This window comes from Mya arenaria, chromosome 2 (assembly GCF_026914265.1).
Source record: "Mya arenaria isolate MELC-2E11 chromosome 2, ASM2691426v1".
Lineage (NCBI taxonomy): Eukaryota > Metazoa > Mollusca > Bivalvia > Myida > Myidae > Mya > Mya arenaria.
In genome coordinates this window covers 39,170,640-39,193,445 of record NC_069123.1, presented here as the reverse complement: position 1 = coordinate 39,193,445, position 22,806 = coordinate 39,170,640, and the positions used below count along the sequence as shown (strand labels likewise).

Here is a 22,806-nt window from a genome sequence, read left to right as displayed (position 1 = left end):
ATAAGCTTTATTATTTTACTACGCTATAACAATTATATAATATGTAAATAACATTAATATCATGATATTTTTGTTTCTGTCTGCTAAAAGGATTGTGACTTAATGGGAGAAAACATGTATCGTTCAGTAAATTAAACAGCAGCTGTCACATAAGTGATGAATACCCTCGTACACCACCTTGACGCAGGATTTGATTAATTGACTTAGGCAAGTATTGAAATATCAATAGTGATAGTCAGTACATTTACAGCAGCTGTCACAGAAGTGATGAATACCCTCACACACCGCCTTGACGCAGGATTTGATTAATTGACTTAGGCAAGTATTGAAATATCAATAGTGAAAGTCAGTACATTTACAGCAGCTGTCACAGAAGTGATGACTACCCTCACACACCGCCTTGACACAGGATTTGATTAATTGACTTAGGCAAATATTGAAATATCAATAGCTTTCACTGTCAATCACGAATCCCTCCTAAGTTCCAGACAGATCAGTGGAATATGCCTACATTTAGTAAGTGCTTACATATAAGTATACAAGCAGGAACCCATCATTGTTTACATAAAGTGAAGAGGTCCTGGGACCTGGACCTGGGACCTGAGAGGACCTGGGACTTGCAAGCTTTGAATCCAGAGAAAGGGAACTGTGTGTTGCACCTGCTATTATATTTCATTTATATTTTTTCATTTATTTGCACAAGATCTGTGCAAAGTTATTTCAAAACCTGGCCAGCCAGGACGTCACCAGTCACCACCTATATTCTTTGTGCATATATGCAAGATTTCAAAATGATAGACATCTTTCAGTGGGTCTTGTATGTGATAGGACGCCTTTATGTGTCAAATATTTGTGCTATTTTTTTCTAAAATCCCCCTGTGCCTGACAAAGATACAGCCAACACATTACTGCATATACTCTATGTGCATATACGCAGCATTCGAAAATGATAGATCACCATCACACATGTGAGACCTTGATCTTTGAGGTAGGTATGTCAGTCTTGCATGTGATATCTGTGCAATGTTATTTAAAAAAAAATAATAATAAAACAATTCGGCATTCTGGGGCAACATTTGTATCAATGTGTACTAGCATAAGTTAATATAACTTTCGTCCCAATTTTTGTAAAAAAGACAAATTTTGAACACAATTGCATTTCAATTTTTGGATATCAAAGATCATTTTTCAGCAACAATATGGTTCATTTTTTACAGACAAGATTCAGATACACGCCTCAAATGCATCATCAATGATATATTCAGAACTGAAGCTGACAATATTAGAAAAACCTGAAAGTTCAAATATCGAGAGCTCTACATACATATAATATCATAGAAGATCTCGGGGTTCTCGTCATCATCGAAGGCCTGGACCTGTCCGATTGGGTAGCCAACATTTGCGCTCTCCTGCACACGGAATTCTTCCTGGAAAGAGAATTGTGACGATTGTAGGCGCTATGTATTACATAGCAGTATTTCTATTATTGTTCACCAACAACATACATGTTAACACCAGATAACCCTAGAAAAGATTAATGAACAAGTCCAAGGTCACTTGCTACATTTCAATACTTTTCTTAATCATCGAATGGGTCCAAATTTTACAGGTGATGTTATAATGCATTGGATTTCATACCTCATCCTTAATGAAGAGTGGTTTGTTGTCATTGACATCCTTGATGATAACCGTAAGGAAGCGGGTCGTCTCCAGAGGTGTCTCTCCTCGATCACTAGCCTTCAGTAACAGCTACCAAAGAAAAAACAAGATTTAAAAAAAAATGAAATTATTCATAATAGGACCTTACAAAATAAATCATAGTCATGCTTCTCAAAGTTAGCAATTTATATGGAACACCATTTTCCTTGGAATGAAATAAAATATTTACATTTAAACGCATGTCAGATGGACAGATAGCTTACATTTCCGGTCAGCTTTCAAAATGTATGTCCTTTAGTGCATTTAAAATGAACTATTCTAATTCAAACAAAAAAACAGTGTATACAGTGATATATAGCGTACCACATATCTCGGCACACGCTCCCTGTCATACGTGATGTTGGCAGAGATCACTCCCGTCACTCGATTTATCTTGAACTCCGGAGTTTCCTGCACGGTCTCACCATTGTAGATGAAGCTGTAGTCAACGATACCGTTATTTCCAGTATCTTCATCGCGAGCAAGCACATCGTATATCAACATGCCATTGTATTGTTCCTGTAAATTGCACAGATCAATGACGTTTAAAGAGAAGGTTTATACAAAATCATTTTAGCTCAACTGTGACAAAGCTGTTAGCCTATAAAATACCCACGAAACCATTTCCTAGGTAGAAAAGAGAACTGGTGTTCACTTCAAGAGGTCTTGAGAAAGAACCTCTGGAAGAGAACTAACCGATTATGAAAGCCAGACACCTATACCACTAGACTACTCTCATTCTCAAGTAGGTGAAGAAATTGACAGTTAACATATCAATAGCTTTCATATATCACACATGGAATATTATGTACTCCCACATCACTTCACTTTCTTATATTTTCAATAATTGACAAAACATTTATCCAACACCCGGAACCTCGTGTACTCCAACTTTCAGACACTAAGTTTTCAATAATTGACAGATCATAATTTACCATATTGTATAACACATTTACAATTAAGAAGGCCTGAGCAAGCACAGCTCTCACAAAGATTACTTATTTTATCATAATGTACCATCATTCAAGAGCCAGGAGGACATACCTCTAGTACATAGATGGTCATATTGTCAACAGGAGGAATAATCCAGATTGGTGGGGAGTTTGCGGAGGGTTTAACCTCCACGTATATGGTTGCATTTGCTTTAAAACCCCTGCCAAGGTCATCTGTGGCCTGCACGAGAAACTCGTAGAAGCCAACATGGCGGAGCAGACTTCTCTTTACGTAGATACGGCCACTCTCTCTTCGCACATCAAAGTAGTCTGGAAAAATGAAAGATGGATTACTGATGAAAAATATTTTGAAGCCTGCTGTATGTATTTCCCAATCATTATGAATTTTTCATCGAGCCTTTGAGAATAGAAACTGGTGGAAGCAAAAGGCGAACATTTAAACAAAAATATTCAAATTAAATTCTTAACATTTAAAGAAATAGTTTTGAAAAATACAGAAAAAAGGATGCATTTACCAATTATGCAATACAAGCACTTTGTTACAGTCTCTTTTTAAAAGACATGCTAAAATTAAAGTACATTTTCAAGTGAAGAAGACACACAAAATATTTCTTTATAATTATACATATAACAATAAAACAAACCATTGTAGTCAGTTCCAACACCGGGTACTTTTGAATAGAAAGAGATGGAATAATTTCCTATGTCAGCGTCAGTTGAGAACAGCTGGAGAATATCAGTTTCAACTCCAATGGTTTCAAATATCTGAACGGAGTATGAGGCACTAGAAAATACAGGGGGGTTGTCATTCTCATCACGTAACCTCACTGACACCTGAAATGTTGTGATGTAATTTAATTAACCCTTTGCATGCTGGGTAAATTGTCGTCTGCTCAAAAATGTTGTCTGGTTTATTCTAAATTTCTTTCAATTTACTTAAAACTTTGGGGATATATTGACTGAGTTACTCGGCTGAAAGTTTTTAAAATTATTAATCTACCGTAAATGACTGGGTATTAGACACACTTTTTTCCCTAAGATTTCAATGTAAAAAAAAATGCCAGCGTCTAATAACCAGTAACAAGCTTTTAAAAAATTTTTCTGAGGTCAATTTCAGGCCGAGCGTTTGTTTAGACTTATGTAGAAAGGGATGTTACTTGTGTCATATAAATCAAGTTTATACGGGTTTGAACGGCAGTCGAAGATCTGGATACGGTATATCGAAAGACGTTTATAATTTAAAAAAATATTGTACGATTAAAATTATTAAATATTATTTTGAATATAACAATAATTAAAAATGCATATAAAGAAGCAAAGCTGTGAACTGTCAAAATATTTTTTGTCAGTTGTACGATAAGGTGTGAAACACTCGCACTGCCTTTAAAACTGTTTAACATACCACTACTACAAACTGTTGCGATAATGGTCTTGTTTTTTCGCACTTTGCCACGTTCTTTATTCTATTCTGTAGGTGTTGACATTTTTAGAACAAACCCCTACAATTTAACGTTTTTGCATTACTAAACTTTTCATTCTCGACAGGTTATTGTTTACGATATACCGTTTCTTCGATATCTTCGAAAATTGTCATAAAAGGTACTTTTCAGTGCCATCCGGATACAAATTTTAAATAATTTGTTATGTTTTTATATAACATGAAACGAACAAACAAAGAAATATATTTTGCTTTGTATTAGTATTGTACAGTTTTAAAAATAACCATCCTCATTTTCACGAAAAACATTTTTTTCGTCACTGTTAACAAACATGGTTGCCAATTGTGGCAGACGATTTTGACATTTTTTCTATGCGACCTTTAACCCAAAACATACATTAAAAGTTTTATCTCGGATTTTTCACGGATTTTTTTGTCTGCGTCTTATACCCTCTATTGTCTTATAACCAGTCATTTATGGTAAATAGACAATATTTTGATTTTTTGTATTTTTCAAGTCAAAATTTAGGCTTAATAAATAGAAACGGTGGTTTTACAATATGTGAAACACGGAATATATTCCCTATCAACATACTATGGCAGCCCTCTGTCTCTGGTTACCAGGGAGACCAAGTGGGTTGTTCTGTGGGTTGTCACGGGCGATCACCTGGGTCCGGATGAGTGGATTCAGTTCACGATCCAAAACTGCACCATTTGTTAAATTCACATAAATACGACCCTAGTAAAAAAGACTCGTGTTTAATATACTTCATATAAAAATAACGAAATGGACAGTTTGGGTTCATACAATTAAAAAAAGATACAAGGACAAAACATATGTTGTTTTCTATTCCATAATATTGCAGTTACTTAAATCCTCACTCAAGTCACTTAACAATCAATACCAGTACAGATTTTTACTGCCTTTCCAAAAAAAATTTATGCGATCTTCTTTATTGAATTATTCAAATAAAAACAATTGATAAGTTCCATTATTTTAATATGTTCCAAATAATGATTCATACCGTGAATTGATCAACACTAAATCTGTCATCATTCATAAAGTAGCGCACTGTATGGTAGCCATTTGCATCGGGTCTGTCGCGGTCTTCAGCATAAACAGTTGTTACAGTTGTGTTGAAGGCAGCATTCTCAAAGATTTCGGCATTGTACACATTCTACAATAATAAAATTTTTTTAAACTGTTTTAGATGAAAATGTTTTCAAAACCTTTAAAGCAATAATTCAATACTTCATCAAACTCTTTTTAAGTAATGCATGAAATCTTTTAGATGAAAAAATTGAAAACTGATGTCCTTCAAATCTAATTAAAATCATATTCTTATAATGTACACTTTTCCATAAGGATCTAAGGCTGCAGATGATAACTTGAAGACAATATTTAGGATTAAGGGAAGATAACTTTGCAACATTTGGTTGAAGAGTTAAACTACTGTTTGCAAATTAACTTAAGTACTTGTCAATCATTTGATCAAAGCATGATTAAATCGCAAGGAAGGATGATTCTATGATAAGTGACATTGAGTTATAATTCTTCCACTGCGCACATCTATGCATTGTCATATATCAATGTTTAAAGTTTCTTTAAATTCCTTACAGCGGATGCGTTTCAGAAGCTTTTTTTGAAGGCAATCAAATTACAAGGGGAGATAACTCTGCAATTACATTATGACGAGTTTAATTATTGCCCTGTGCACAACTTCAAATTTTCATCTTCAAATGTTCAAAATTTAACTCAATTCCTCAGAAAAAACTTTTTGAGTAAAGCCCTTGACAAATGTTGCTATATAACAAAACAAACATGGGAAGATAACTTCACAAAAAAGGCAGAGAGTTTATCACTCTTGCGAGGTGCTTCACATGACATTGCAATCTGTAAATGTTCCAAGTTGCTATCAAAACATTCAAGCAATTTGATAAAATTTATTTGAAGAAAATAAGTAAAATGGGAGATATTTCTTGATGATGGAACAAGGTACTTACAACTGGTGTGTTAGTAGACCTGCGTAAGAAATTTGGGAAATTGTCGTTGATATTTCGGAAGATGACAGATAGGGAAGCGGTAGCCGAGAGCTTTGGCTCGCCCGTGTCAAGAACTTGAACAATTAAGTATGAGTCATTGATCATCCGCACGTCATCGTAGTCCACACGGCTGATCACACTTACAGCACCTGGAAAGTTCATGGACCACATCATAAGCATTTTTGTCTCTATTTACTAACAACAGATTACATATCTGTTTCTTCATTTGTTAATTAACAACAGTCAATGTAGCATCAGTACAATCGTGATGATAAAGCTGGCATCTCCACTGATCACAAATGTAGTGCATATCTATATGTGCCATTTCAGCAGACAAAAAAATGGTACAAAAAGCCACCACAACAATTCCATTAGCAATATAGAGGATACAAGTTTTCATTGAATGATGAACAGTGGAAAAAATGAAAACAACACAAACCAGTGTTAGGGTTGACGGTGAAGAAATCATCAGGCTGTTCGATAATCTTGAATTCCTCTATGCCGTTATTGTCGCGGGCGATAAGACTGACGATAACACTGCCAATTGGCTGCTCCTCGTCAATGTAAATCGGCGAGGTGAAATTCTCAAACTCTGGAGGTTGGGTGTTAAATGGTTTGATACGGATGAATGCCTGGCCCAGTCCAGTCTGGGGTGGTTTTGGGGTGACATCTTGAACTGTTACACCGTATGTGACGATATTCGTTATTCGACTATTCAATTTCCCATTCACCAATATTGAACCGTTCTTTTGGTCAATGATGAACAAGTTCTGAATAACAGGTTGAAATGAGTCAAAATCTACTATGGATATTGAGTGTTATCTTTCTAGGTTGTGAACTGCTTGGGTCATTACGTTTACTCTTGTTGATAAAGATATACACCATAGTAAGGTTTTGTTAATAAGTCTGAATACCCGATTTACTGTCGTAGGACAGCGCGCTCGACTATACGCTGCTTAGTTTTAAAAATAAATACAATAATGATGTAATATGTGCCTGTCAAAAGCAATAATAAAAAAAGAAATGGCGCAATGCCACAAAACAAGATTTTAAATGATTGACTGAAAAACTTCAGCCTCCAATGTTAGATTCAGTTTTAACTATTTTTTTCTATTTTTATTTACAGTGACCTTGAGCTTCACCCTAGCCGCCCCAAATGCAAACCAATGTTAACCCTCCATAAACACTTCCTACATACCAAGTTTGGTCTCAACATCTCAACCCTAACAAAAGTAATTAAGTATCAAACAGTTATCTATTCTTAGTAACATTGACCTTGACCTTGATCCTAGGGGCCCCAAACGCAATCCCATGAAAGGTCATCATAAACTCTTCCTATATACCAAGTTTGGCAACGTTATGTCAACACCTTACTAAAGTTATTCAGTACTAACCAGTTTAAACACTTAAAGTCGAGCTCAAAATATTCAGACATATATTTATCAAAGAAAAAACAAGAAATTGCTCTAAAATATCCACATTCAATCATGTATGTACTTAAACTTGAATGTAAAAATTAACTGGAAATTAACTAATACAGATAAAAGAAAATCAGTAGTACAATATTGTAAAATTTACTCTGAAGTCATAGACATTGTAGTCGACTACATATCCCTGGTCAGAGGTAGCCTCTTTCTGGTCGTTAAAGGTGAAATTGAATTGAGCATCTGCATCTTGGTCATACGCCCTGATGGTTCCAATCTTCTGTCCTATGAAGGCATCTGAAATACACAGTCAGGTTATCTTTTAAGGACTTATCAACTTAAGCTCAACTGTGAACAAAAAGCTTTAAGCTGATGTAAAAAACACATTTTACACAACTATGATTTCGGAATCCAAGAGAATGTGCACCCAGTGGGGCTCAAACCCTCAATCTTGGGGGAAAGGCAGACACCTTAACACTTATTATACCACTCTCACCCACTACAACAACTTGGTCAAGGATTTTCACAGTATAGGTACTGATTTCATGCACAACAGAAACAATGTTATGAAATAAGATATTTAAAGGAAACCGAATCATGTACAGTATTTGTATATTCAAACACTGATAAGAGTCTGCATAATTGTAAAAACAAAGAAATTATTCCTTAAAACATAACATTTTAATCGTCTTACATGTATATCATTGCTTGAAAATTTAAACTTACGAAATGTTTGTTAAAGCACTTAAAAACTTTCTTTAATTATGTAAACAAACACTTACTATCATAGACTACAAAGTTCTGCAAGAAAGGATCTATGTAAGGATCTTTGTTGTTAACGTTGAGAATGTTGACGATAACTGTTGCTAAAGCCGTCAGCCGAGGTTTGCCCTTGTCCGAAACTCGAACCTGAATAAAAAGGAAAACTGAATGAATGGTTAACAAGAGTCTATTTACAGATTAATACAGGTATTGATCATGCGATCAGGCTCTTACAATTGGCGTTTTTTTATTTTATTTTCATTCTGAAGTCCTTTCAACTGAATCTCTCAATATACTATCAGAATCATACAAGATTATTAAAATGAAATTAAGACTGCTTTGTGAAAATTCACCTGCATGAGTCAAAACAAATACCTGCATTTCATATCGATTATTATTATCGTAATCCAAAACTGCAGTGTCAGTTGTATATAATTTTCCAGTGTTTATATCGACTCTGAACTGTCCTAAACTGCCTGTCGATATCTTGTACTCCAGTATCCCGTTTTCGCTGGAGGGATCATCCTTATCTGTGGCCAACAGTTGCAAGATGGACAACCCTGACAAATAAACACATCGTAAAAGAACCAAATATCTCCTGAAGACTGGCCATTATAAGTCACATATCCCTTGGAAATAGGCCTTGCAAACTGTGTATCCTTTGAAAATAGGCCATTATAGATCACAATTCTCTTGTTAACCACCAATTTATAGTTAATACCCAAATGTACTGTCTTAATATATAACTGCCTGAATTAAAGTATTACTTCTGAAAACATAAATTCTTAGACAATACTTTTAAATGACCCTGTTCTTAATATAAACACTATTCATAGGATGCTTGAAAGACCCCCATTAGACACACTTGTTCAAACCAAATAAACAAAAAAGGAAGAATATTATTTCTAGCACATTGGATAGGCATTTCTGGTAAATTCAGCCATGCTGGAAAACTCCATCTGGCATCCCCCATGCCAGATGAGTCACGCCCTGTGACGTAATACTTTTCATTTCTTTTATTTTACATTTAATGTAATTATGAGATTTCAATAGATGAGTTCCATAACTATTAACTTTACAAAAAGACACCTGCAAAACAAAACAAAATAACCCTTAAAAGACGTGATACGAAAGGAACTTCTTGACGTATGCAGTGAATAAATATTAATGCGTGTCATGCCGTCAGCTAACATCATCGCACATGCTTTTTGGTGAAATTTACAAAACTGCGCTTTTCTATGCATTTTTCACAAAAAAAGTGTAATTCAAGGTATGCTAGAAAAATATCTATCATGTGTGTCCGTCCCGGATCGAAAAATCCGACCCTTGGGCATGCTGCTACAGACCTTTATAATAACTACCATAGTGTCCTTTTAGTGGCACCAGACGCATGTAAATCCACTAAATTTGATGACCAGTCATGTATAGAGTCATAAATATAAATACCAACGAGGCTTATCACAATTACCCATCACCTAGATAGTAGGCAGAGTTGAAAGCCCATGACCTACCAATCAGTGATCAGTATCCACAACAGCAGAACCGTTTACATCCTCAAGTGTATATAAAATAGTCCGTTGAAATTGTGGCTTTAATATATCATTACACAACTATAACTATACTGTAATAAGAATGTGAAAAGTTTGGCTCTGTTATCAACATACGGTAGTTGGTATGTAACATAAATCATGATGCATATGCATGATGTCAGCAATATGACCAGGTGCATTATGCACTATAAATAAATGGAGACAGTGTAATGCTTTTTATCAGAACTAATTAAATATTTCTTAAGTTGTGATTAAAGGTAAACATTTCACAAGTGGTAGGATCCAAAAATAAAGTAATGAAACAACCACCATATGGGTCTATTAAGGCATGCGCATCTAATAGGACATGTACGGTATGTAGTGCATACCAGGAGGTGTGGTTTCAATGATGGATATCTCATACAAGCTTGGCTGGAATACGGGACCATTGTCATTGATGTCCTGTAATTGGTAAAAGCAATCTCTTATAAAATCATAAAAAAATGCAAAGTACAGTATTATTTTACACCTATTAAAAATATTAAGACACATATATTAAGTTGATACACAATATAGAATACATCCGAAAATATCTAGTATTGTTTAATATGTTTAAGCATTAATAATGTTGCAGAATTGCTGGTGTCTGCTCAGTATTGTAGGCAGAATTGCTGGTGTCTGCTCAGTATGGTAGGCAGAATTGCTGGTGTCTGCTCAGTATGGTAGGCAAAATTTCTGGTGTTTGCTCAGTATGGTAGGCAGAATTGCTGCCATCTGCTCAGTATGGTAGGCAGAATTGCTGCCATCTGCTCAGTATGGTAGGCATAATTGCTTGTGTCTGCTCAGTATGGTAGGCTGAATTGTTGCCGTCTGCTCAATATGGTAGGCAAAAGTGCTGGTAGGCATAATCACTGCTGTATGCTCAGTATGGTAGGCAGAATTGCTGCTGTCTGCTCAGTATGGTAGGCAGAATTGCTGCCATCTGCTCAGTATTGTAGGCAGAATTGCTGGTGTCTGCTTAGTATGGCAGGCTTAATTATTGCCGTCTGCTCAATATGGTAGGCAGAAGTGCTGGTAGGCATAATTGCTGCTGTATGCTCAGTATGGTAGGCAGAATTGCTGCCGTCTGCTCAGTAATGAAGGCAGAATTGCTGTCATCTGCTCAGTTTGGTAGGCAGAATTGCTACGGTCTGCTCAATATGGTATGCAAAATTGCTAATGTCTGCTCAGTATAGTAGGCAAAATTGCTACTGTCTGTTTAACTTCTGTTAGGGATAAAATGTTATATTGCAACATGTTCCGCCTTTTCTCCACTCAACTGTTATTACTAGAGCATTTTGTTAAAATATTTAAAGGTATGAAATGTATACTTACTATGACTAAGATGGTCACTTTCGATATGACTGTGTATATACCATCTGTAACTGCCACATCCAGCAGAAATCTGCAACCAAACTTGCAAATTGTTTAATAGATCTATGCAGTTTTGTTCTATACTTGTATAAAAACTAGCAAAATTAAGAGACTGAAAAGTAATATGAATATAAAGCATTAAAATTTTAAACATCTTATTTAATGAAATCAATAGTCCATGAAATTCGATAAGAAACACACTGATCCTATTTTTCAGATTTATATAACTTGTTACTATAGTTCATTAATTGTCATATGAGTACAATTTATCTTTAAGGAAAGAAAGGAACAAATGAGGTGCCCATATTCAGAGATAAACTTGGTAAGATCCTTATACAGTCAGTCAAAGAACAGGATCTGACTATATATCACCAGTCAGCATGCTGAACAGATCTGTTTAAGGTAAATTCCCATGCAGTAGCTTTTACCAAAAGACCAATAAAAGGATCAATCCATTATATTGGGAAGTTCTGATATGCAATCCAAGAGCTGAAAGACTCATTTAAAGGAGATGAACACCAAATGAATATTGAAAGGATATATGAAATACAGGTGTTATCTGATTTATTCCAAGAGAAGCTGTTGACCCCTGAATCTTAGCTATTTTACATCCTCCAGATATGCTTGATTGATTTTTCAACTCGACTAGCACATTTTTTTTTTAATTTACTTCAAAATGAATATGTAGTCATAATTTATTTTTTTTCAATGTAAAAGAAAATCTTCAGTGTTTTTATAAAAATACATGGTTGGTACAACATTTACAACATGTTAATTAAACAAGCTAACACATCAATGCATAAGACAAAAGGCTATACCCAGTAGTAAAGTTGCCATTCAACACTTGTGTTATTCACAGCATCACAATACAGATAAATGCAATAAATGACAACATTTAGCAGAATTAATTGCACATACAGCATTATCTACATGTACATTTAATAGCATTCATGACACAGCATTATCTACATGTACGTTTAATAATAGCATTCATGACACAGCATTATCTACATGTACATTTAATAGCAATCATGACACAGCATTATCTACATGTACGTTTAATAGCATTCATGACACAGCATTATCTACATGTACGTTTAATAGCATTCATGACAGAGCATTATCTATTTGTACGTTTAATAACATTCATGACACAGCATTATCTAGCATTATCTACATGTATGTTTAAATAGCATGCGATCATGACAAACTTATCATGAAAGCTCTAGATCTCCACCTACTTACAAATATCTTTCTAAATCCAACTTATTCTGAGTATTAAAATCAAAATGTCTTTGAACTTCTCAACGCCTATATTCAGTAATGTCTTGAAATTTATACTCCGACTCAGAAAAATGAGTTTTGAATGTTACAAAGTATATTTGATACAATTATTTTTTTGGCAAAAGATGTGTAAAGTACCATAATACATGTTATTACAAACAAATGCAGTCATCTTTACCATTGTTGCCCCTCAAATAGCAGTTTTATAGCTATTATAAATTAAGATCTTGAAACTCAAACTCGGACTCAGAAGTTTGTGAATGGCTTTTTGCATAAAGTACTGCAAGTGGATGCCAAAGTTTAAAGAAATATTAGGCCCCAAGATGAGAAAAACTATTTAAGTCTCAATCTCAATCTTAACTCATTTTACCAGATTTAAGCATAGTTTGATTAAAAATTCAGTGCTTTTGAGTCTTTTGAAATATGTTTCATTAAAATATCTTCAAAAACAGATAGATTTATAACTTAGCCGCTTGATAAGGAAACCATAGTTTTTCTACCTTAAATGAAACACCATGTCCTCAGCAATACTGGTTATCTTACACTATTGTATTGTTAGAAACACAAACAATGCACAATTATTATGACATAAGTGCTGACTAAACAACGTACATTTCTGAATATACAAGCATTTCTGTTTTCCAAATACAGAGTAGAGAAAGAAAAACAAGACGTCTGAATAATTATTATTTGCGCTATTTGTGTGCCCATAATTTTCAACATAATCTGAATTATATTTTAATCTTTAACAGTGTAAAAACATTGACATCAACTTTCTTCTTGACAATAATGCATTTTATCAACCCAACAGTTCTATTTCAAAACTAGAGTTTTTGCTTTTTTAAAAAGCTTGTCTCCCCCACTGTGTTGTTGTACATGAGAAATAATCAAAGATAGTCAGAAAATTTGTACTTTTGGACTGGAGACGAACAAACATAAAATAAAGGTCATCTACTAGTCATGACCAACCTGCATACCAAGTATGAGGTTCTGGGTCCAGGTATGAAGTTCTGGGTCCAAGCATTCTTTAGTTATTAAGCGTAAGAAAGTGTGACATACAGGCTGGTTACCAACAATTTAAGACCAACTAGCAAAGTATGAAGTTCCTGGGCCCAAGGCCTCTTAACCAATTCAGCGGAAACCATTATTTTACCTCAAGATCACATTGACCTTTGACCTACTGGCCTGACAATCAATAGAGGTCATCTTCTAGTCATGACCAACTGGCATACAAAGTATGAAGTTCCTCGGTGCAAGTGTTCTTTATTTATTGAGCAGTAAATTGTTTCACCACACAGTCATTGCAACCTATACCGCGACCTTGACCTTTGACTTACTGATCCCAAAATCAATTGGGGTCATCAACTAGTCTTGACTAACTGGCATACCAAGTGTTAAGTTCCGTTGTGCAAGCTTCTTTAGTTTTTACCTAAAGTTCACCTTGACCTTTAACCTACTGATCTTAAAATCAATAGTGGTTATCTACTGACCATGACCAACTGGCAAAGCAAGTATGAAGTTCTTGGGTGCAAGAGTTCTTTAGTTATTAAGCAGAAGCATTTTTCACCACCAACATATTGTTTTCCACCTCAAGGTCACCACGACCTTTACTTTTGACATACTGATCTCAAAACAATAGAGGTTATTGACTAACCATTACCAACTGTCAAAGCAGGTATGCAGTTCCTGGGTGCAAGGGTTCTTCAGTTGTTGAGCAGAAACCATTTTTATGTCACCACCAACCTATTGATTTTCACCTGAAGGTCACCACGACCTTGAAGTTGACCTTATGATCTCAGAGCCAATAGTGTTCATGTACTGGTAATGACCATCTTTCATACCAAATATGAAGTTCCTGGACCCAAAGTATCTTCTGTTATTGAGCAAAAAACATTTGTTCACCTCAAGGTCACCTCAACCTTGACCTTTGACCCTCTGATCTCAAAATCAATAGGGGTCATCTACTGGTCATGACAAACCTGCATTACAAGTCTGTCTGAAGTTCCTGGGTCTTAACGTTTAAGTTATTGAGGAGAAATGAAGTTTGACATACAGACTGGTTGTCTGACTAACTGGCTGACTGACAGATAGGGCATAAACAATATGTCTCCACCATTCATGGTGGGAGACATAACTCAATTCATGATTCTGTCAAACATACACTCATTTATTGGCTCATAAGAATTCTAATAAGCACAACAATCAAAGAAATACAATAGTATGGAAAACATGGAACTGACATTCCAAAACTATATATCATACACATTTTTCATCAGCTTTGTGTGGCTGACCATTAACTCCTACAGACACAGGGTCTCCATTCATCTCAAGATGAAATGGCAGTTCCATGTTTTCTATAAGTCTGTGAAAAGTATTCATAATAAGTTGAAAACAATAACAAAGAAATGAAAAAAAATTCAAGGTGTAGCTATCAGTCTGTGATATCCAATAGATACAAGAATCATGAAATTACAACCAAGTTTCTTTGTTGAAATGACCAAGATCCTTTATCTGTCATTTTATTTACTTTCTGAACATTCCAGGTATGACAGTGACATTGAAGACAGACTGATAATAGGTCATTTTGTTGATTGACCTCTGTTTGTTAGCTTGACCTATTGTCTTCATATGTGGCACACATACTCCTCATAAATAGTGGTTGCACTCACAGATTGACCATTTTGACAACTTTTTCTTTTGTTGTCTTAAAATGAACCAATCTTTGCATAAATATTTCGAAACAAGTGATAAAAAATTATATGACTTGTGAAAAAAAAGCAGATAGCAGTTTTTAATATTTGCATTCAAAAATTGAAATTTTCTGTTTAAAGCTTTAGTAACGCTTTTAAGGGGTTATTTTTTTAGCATAAATCATCAATATTCAAACGTAAGTCTGAAATAGGTACTACGATCTGATTCTTTGTCAGCAGTCTTATACCACTGGTATACAGACATTAACACAAAAATTGGCTCATTCTAAGACAAAAAAATAAAAACAGTTGTCAAATGGTCCATCTGTGAGAGTGCAGCTTTAAAGAGACATTTAGAAATCTGAAGGAAGAATATTCCCTCATCAGTGGGCAAGGTAAGACGCCCGTGAAAACAAGCCAGAACCCACAGATAGGGTTGAGTAACTATGGTTGACAACCAAAAAGAATCGCAGGCTGATCAAACTCTGTGCACTTCAGCCCTAAGGAACAAGCTTGTTTATTTTCAACGAGTGTTTGCCAAGGTCGGCTCATTTCTTGCTAATTTAATTTCAGAATTGGTCAGAAGTACTGACAGGAATATGTCAGTCTTAAATTAGGCAAACTTTATGAAATAGCTAGATGACATGAATTAAAATCTTAATGATTAAGAATTGGCGGAGAGAGCGTAGCAATTGTGTATCGGATGAGTGGCAGTGGGCGGACATTTAAACACCCGCTAAAGTTAAATTCTTAATGGTTAAGCTTAGTACTTAATGATTGCCTATCTGCAATTTGATTGGCTGTAAATGTAGGTTGTATTTTAATAATAAGTTAAATTACCCTTTGGCAACAACTCAAAAAAATCTCTTAGTCAAACACAGCACATCTCTACACTATATTATAACACAAGTATTCTGTTAACGCTAATGGAAGAAGTCTTTCCGATATAACGACATGCACAGACATGCAATTTACTCTCACATGCATTACGTGACATCAAACTATATGTTGCAAAACAGAAAATTTACAAAACAAATTTGTAATCTTCACTCATGATACTGGATTTGGGGAGAAATAATTTTGCCATCAATGAGTCATTGCCATTTTTTTCACATTAAAATGATAAATTTTACAATGGGGCTGAGGTATGAGATGCAAACTAGAAAAACATATTCTACATAAGACAATATGCTCTTTATAAAAAACATTGCAAGATAATAACTGTAGATTAAACATAAACGCCCGTCGGTTATTTAATAGTTGAAAAAAAAGGCATAATGTAATGGGCGTTATTATACATGTCAGAATTGAAACTGTACCAAGAATTATTTGAACATCTTGTAAGAGGCAATGACAACACCCTGACGTTTTAAACAAGGCTAATAACATGCACCGTTAAGATAGAGATAATTGTCCCTAATAACTGAATCCAGTAAAAAGAGTCAACTTTACAAATCAATCGTAAATTTTTACAAACACACTGTGGTGTCTATTTACCGGCTTCCATTTCTATCAGGTACAAGGATCGAGAAAATAAAGACAGTTAAAAAAAGGTATTAGCGGTTCAACAAAAAAACAGTTGAGCACAACATTTTGGTTTAAATACACTTGAATATAAATGACTTTCTCTATATATGGCCCTTGTGAAATCATACTAAGCATTGAATGTGTATACCACGTGATAAATTACGTCATATATGCTACGTCGGAAGGCAACATTTTGCTTAAAATGAAGCCTTAAATCAAAGATAACTTTTCATTTACTACAGCATTTTAAATAAAACAAAGGACAGTCTATGCCGCTTAAAGAGCCACGCCTTTGTTTTATTACAGAAGTTTGATAAGGTGATTAGTTTCATCAAACATTTCGACAACAAACCTGTTTCCAAAATAAAGTTTTGACCGTGCTCGGTCTGTTGTATTGTAAAAAGGTTTGTCAAACTAAACTCTAAATCAACTGATGGTAAAAGACCAAAGCAGGGCTCCGTAAGCGGTGTAGACTGCACTATGTTTCATTTAAAATGGTGAAGAAATAGGAAAGTTATCTTTGTTTAAAGTCTTCATTCGTAACAAAATGTTGCCTTCCGACATAGCATTTATGACGCAATTTATCACGTGGTATACACACACTGATATATGTTGGCTGATTGGCATACTGGAACAATTATCATCATTGTAACAATGCTTCAATTTTTCATAACTTTGTTTAAGTTAACTATGTGATAAACAACATTGTTTCTAACTTTTAAACATGAACTATTTGATAAACATCTGTGCCAAACACCTAATAACTTAATGTAAAACAAAATTTACCCTATAAGACCATAATATATTAAGGAAAAGAAATATATTTTACAATGTTATGCTTAACTGTTATTTACATAAAATAGTAAAATAGGAAAACTGAAACTGTTATCTACATAAAATAGTAAAATAGGAAAACTGAAAAACAAATCATGAGTGTTCATTTGTGAAATAAAATAAAACCTACCAACAGAAACTTTTATCATATATGTAGTTACCTCATTCAGTAAAAACAAACTACAAGTCATTTGTTGTAGCGTTCAGGCTCACATGCCCCAGACAATGAGATAGCCAGAAAGATTCGTATTTAGAAGCGCTCTTACAAATGAAAAACTATTAAACAGATTACAACAGTCAAATTTCCATTTCGTAATGAAAACAACCTCCAAATTCCCACTTAATCATTAATAAGTTTTATTCAGTGAGATATTTAAAAAAGGTTATGCCTGTTCACTGGCTGGCATAGAGGCATTTGATAGACATATCAACCTGAACACTAGCTAAGTTAGCATTTATTTTTGGTCTTCTAAACAGCACTTGGCTGTGTACAGTCTGCCAACTTCATTGTTTAAAACCAAAAAAACCCACTGACTATTACTTAGAAAATAATAACGAAGGGTAAAGATAAACTTTGTTTCAAAGTTTTGAAATACTGGTTTTAAAATAAAACTCACATTTTACCTACCTTATTTACTAGCAAAACCATTTTTAAATAACACAAAGCACCACGATAGGATGCCATCACTTGTCTGTTTTTCTTTGTCAAACAAGGGGTATAACTCATTCAATATTTTGAACAGAGTTATGGGTTTTGCTAAACATATGACTGTATAATGTCATTGATTACACAAATTGTATAATTTGAAAATTTTGAATGGTTTTAAGGTTATGTCGAAATGATAAAATATCTGCATGATTCTACATTAAAAAAGATATCAATAACACCAAGTTTTGTCAATCCTTTTGGTCTGGAAAAACAGACAAGCTTAAATAGGGTTTACAGGTGGAAGCATGCACAAGGCTGTGAAAAGGCAGGGGTTCATTCTTAAAATTAACTTGAAATTACACTTTAAAATCTCAATACACTGATCATTAAATGTTGGTAAAAAGGTAGCAAGATTCAACTTAGATAATATCAATCTGCTTGTTAAAAGATCATTTCAAGCAAAATAAATATACCTAACAAAGCATAGATATGAATCCCAACTGACAAACTTTATGTCAAAATGTTAAAATGTCTACAGGATAGCTCTAGAATGCTAATAGCAACAAAAACTGATTTAGTAAGGGATTCAGTAAAATATCCTACATATCATTATAAATAAATAATAAACAGAACATTATGTAATTAATTATCTTGTGTGCATACTCACAGACCATGAGTTGTGTTAAACAGCATAGGTAAAGATTTTTTTAATTGAAGTAGTGGCTTAATATTTCATTTAATTAAAACTTTTTATGTAAAACATTATAGAAATGGCTAATTTTAGAGTAAATTTAACACAGACCTTCCTAATCCTGTCTGCCCATCATCAAACTTGATTCCTGCACCATTCGGTTTGTTGACGAATATCTCACCAGTGTTTGGGTCAATTGCCCAGAAACTGTTTGGAGCCTGGGTCTGTATGGAGTAACTTAGTCGCGAGTTGGTGTCAATGTCATTGCCCTGAAGAGAACAAAATGTTACAAATCAATAGAATGAATGCTTTGTGGGGATACACAGTAATACACATACGTAACAATATTAAGACTACGATGCTACCTTCCCACAAAAAATAATAATATCATAAATCCTTCATTTGAAAATTCGACTTTCTATGGCATATTCAATTGAATTCTAAAATTGAATGCGACTGTGTCATTTAATCTCATTCAGAAGATGTCATTAGACTGTGACTGTTATGGCCCGAATACAGGCCATTTCTTGTTGCAAGTTAACCAGTCTTGTAGCAAGAAAGATCATGTGATCTCACCAGCAGTAACTTTCACAGACTAATGAAATTTTTCACAACCAGAAAAAGAAACTTATAAAACTAAAAATGCCATAGGCCAGTGTTTCTAAATGGTTGTTTTGTTATCTTGTTTTGAAATGCAGGGGCCATATTCAAAGACTGTTTAATGATGCACTCTTACTCCCAAATAAGATTTACCACAATTAATAATATTGTTTTAATATTCCAAAATGGTTGAATAAATGTGGAAAACAATGATTCTGACGAAGGATACCGAGTTTAATTTGAAAGAAATGCGCATAAAACACGGTATTTCTACCTTATGAGACTATAGAAGACCACAGTAAATCTTTGAGCATTCACCAATCATACAATGCTTAAGCCTGTTCAGCTATTAAATACACAGTTACAATCTTGTTATCAGTAATTAATACTTTTCATAAATGTATTATTTAGTATTTAAAGCAGTTCAAGGTTTATCAGTCAAAATTGATGTTTGCACTGGTTTTAGATAAGAATGTCACTTTAAAACAGCAACAATACAGTTGAGAATCTCAGGTACGACTATTCTCCTACGTTTGATAACATACTTCCAATCAAAATATAGAAAAACACAAATATATTCAAAAAAATTTGTGCTTATTTTCTGTTTTGTATAAAATAGTTAACAAAAAACGTATTGGAGTGACCACTTACTTGAACTTCAAGAGGAGGGTCAAATCGAACACTATTTTCAAATATTGATCTTGTGTAGTCAATTACAGTTGGTGGGTTATCGTTCACATCAGTGACCCGCACAAATACGTCAATTGCCTTGCTCCAGCCAAGTCCTAACGAGTCAACAGCACTCACACTGAGTGTGTATGTACGTGGTGGAATGTCATAATCCAGACATGGATACTGGCCGTGTTTACCCGCAGTACATTTTGCAACGATTAATTGACCAGTGATTTCATCAATGTCGAACCTGCAATTACAGTAGGGAGTCTTAACATTGATGCAAACAAACTTTAAATCTATAAATAAATCTTCAAAAGTTCATATCTAAATTTCATATTTTTAAGTATTTCAAAAAGATGCTTGGATAAGTTAGACCAGCCATATTATTTTAAGTGAAGAGAATATAATATAAGTTCTAGTATACAGTTCTAAAAGATTTCTTGAGAAATAATGCTCAAACTTACCCTGAATGTACAAGAATAAGTCGGTTTAAAGACACTGCATGGTGTACCAGTATGTAGGTTTTAAACCCTGTATGTACCAGTGTGTTGGTTAAAAGACACTGCATGTACCAGTGTGTTGGTTAAAAGACACTGCGTGTACCAGTATGTAGGTTTAAAGACACTGCATGTACCAGTATGTAGGTTTTAAACCCTGCATGTACCAGTGTGTTGGTTAAAAGACACTTCATGTACCAGTATGTAGGTTTCAAGACACTGTATGTACCAGTATGTAGGTTTCAAGACACTGTATGTACCAGTATGTAGGTTTCAAGACCCTGTATGTACCAGTGTGTTGGTTAAAAGACACTTCATGTACTAGTGTGTTGGTTAAAAGACACTTCATGTACCAGTATGTAGGTTTCAAGACCCTGTATGTACCAGTGTGTTGGTTAAAAGACACTGCATGTACCAGTGTGTTCGTTAAAAGACACTGTGTGTACCAGTATGCAGGTTTAAAGACACTGCATGTACCAGTATGTAGGTTTTAAACCCTGCATGTACCAGTATGTTGGTTAAAAGACACTTCATGTACTAGTGTGTTGGTTAAAAGACACTTCATGTACCAGTATGTAGGTTTCAAGACCCTGTATGTACCAGTGTGTTGGTTAAAAGACACTTCATGTACTAGTGTGTTGGTTAAAAGACACTTCATGTACCAGTATGTAGGTTTCAAGACCCTGTATGTACCAGTGTGTTGGTTAAAAGACACTGCATGTACCAGAATGTAGGTTTAAAGACCCTTTATGTACCTGTGTGTTGGTTAAAAGACATTGCATGTACCAGTGTGTTGGTTAAAAGACACTGTGTGTACCAGTATGCAGGTTTAAAGACACTGCATGTACCAGTATGTAGGTTTTAAACCCTGCATGTACCAGTGTGTTGGTTAAAAGACACTGCATGTACCAGTATGTAGGTTTAAAGACACTGTATGTACCAGTATGTAGGTTTAAAGACACTGTATGTACCAGTTTGTAGGTTTTAAACCCTGCATGTACCAGTATGTAGGTTTCAAGACCCTGCATGTACTAGTATGTAGGTTTAAAAACACTGTATGTACCTGTATGTTTGTTGAAAGACACTTCATGTACCAGTATGTAGGTTTAATGACACTGTATGTACCAGTATGTAAGTTTTTAACTCTGCATGTACCAGTATGTAGGTTTCAAGACCCTGTATGTACTAGTATGTAGGTTTAAAGACACTGCATGTAACAGTGTGTTGGTTAAAAGACACTTCATGTAACAGTATGTAGGTTAAAAGACACTGTATGTACCAGTATGTAAGTTTTAAACCCGTCATGTACCAGTATGAAGGTTTAAAGACCCTGTATGTACCAGTATGTAGGTTTAAAACCTTCATGTACCAGTAAGTAGGTTCAAACCCTTTATGTACCTGTATGTAGGTTTAAAGACCCTTTATGTACCTGTATGTAGGTTTAAAGACCCTTTATGTACCTGTATGTAGGTTTAAAACCTTCATGTACCAGTATGTAGGTTCAAACCCTTTATGTACCTGTATGTAGGTTTAAAGACACTTCATGCACCAGTATGAAGGTTTAAAGACACTGTATGTACCAGTATGTAAGTTTTAAACCCTTCATGTACCTGTATGTAGGTTTAAAGACCTTTTATGTACCTGTATGTAGGTTTAAAGACACTTCATGTACAAGTATGTAGGTTTAAAGACACTGTATGTACCATTGTGTAAGTTTTAAACCCTGCATGTACCAGTATGTAGGTTTCAAGACACTGTATGTACTAGTATTTAGGTTTAAAGACACTGTATGTAACAGTGTGTTGGTTAAAAGACACTTAATGTACCAGTATGTAAGTTTAAAACCCTGCATGTACTAGTATGTAGGTTTAAGGACCCTTTATGTACCAGTATGTAAGTTCTAAACCCTTCATGTACCAGTATGTAGGTTTAAAGACCCTGTATGTACCAGTATGTAGGTTTAAAGACACTTCATGTACCTGTGTGTTGGTTTAAAGACACTTCATGTACCTGTGTGTTGGTTTAAAGACACTTCATGTACCAGTATGTAGGTTTAAAGACACTTCATGTACCAGTATGTAGGTTTAATGACACTGTTT

General features: G+C 34.6%; 1 protein-coding gene across 2 annotated transcripts in view; it reads right to left on the bottom strand.

Moving 5' to 3' along the window:
* Positions 1-22,806, bottom strand: part of LOC128206903 (cadherin-87A-like) — a 51,130-nt gene that overhangs the window by 5,761 nt on the left and 22,563 nt on the right. The window contains exons 16-32 of one of the 2 annotated variants that reach the window (XM_052909639.1): positions 20,187-20,457; positions 19,047-19,204; positions 16,732-16,743; positions 11,222-11,291; positions 10,237-10,309; positions 8,694-8,878; positions 8,339-8,465; positions 7,711-7,853; positions 6,572-6,902; positions 6,094-6,281; positions 5,115-5,267; positions 4,685-4,828; positions 3,296-3,485; positions 2,743-2,960; positions 2,023-2,217; positions 1,639-1,749; positions 1,325-1,427 (exon numbers count right to left, since the gene is read on the bottom strand). In XM_052909639.1, the coding sequence (XP_052765599.1) occupies positions 1,325-1,427; positions 1,639-1,749; positions 2,023-2,217; positions 2,743-2,960; positions 3,296-3,485; positions 4,685-4,828; positions 5,115-5,267; positions 6,094-6,281; positions 6,572-6,902; positions 7,711-7,853; positions 8,339-8,465; positions 8,694-8,878; positions 10,237-10,309; positions 11,222-11,291; positions 16,732-16,743; positions 19,047-19,204; positions 20,187-20,457 (2,672 nt within the window). The remainder of the gene's footprint in view (positions 1-1,324; positions 1,428-1,638; positions 1,750-2,022; positions 2,218-2,742; positions 2,961-3,295; positions 3,486-4,684; positions 4,829-5,114; positions 5,268-6,093; positions 6,282-6,571; positions 6,903-7,710; positions 7,854-8,338; positions 8,466-8,693; positions 8,879-10,236; positions 10,310-11,221; positions 11,292-16,731; positions 16,744-19,046; positions 19,205-20,186; positions 20,458-22,806) is intronic. The other variant, XM_052909648.1, reaches the window with a different exon arrangement.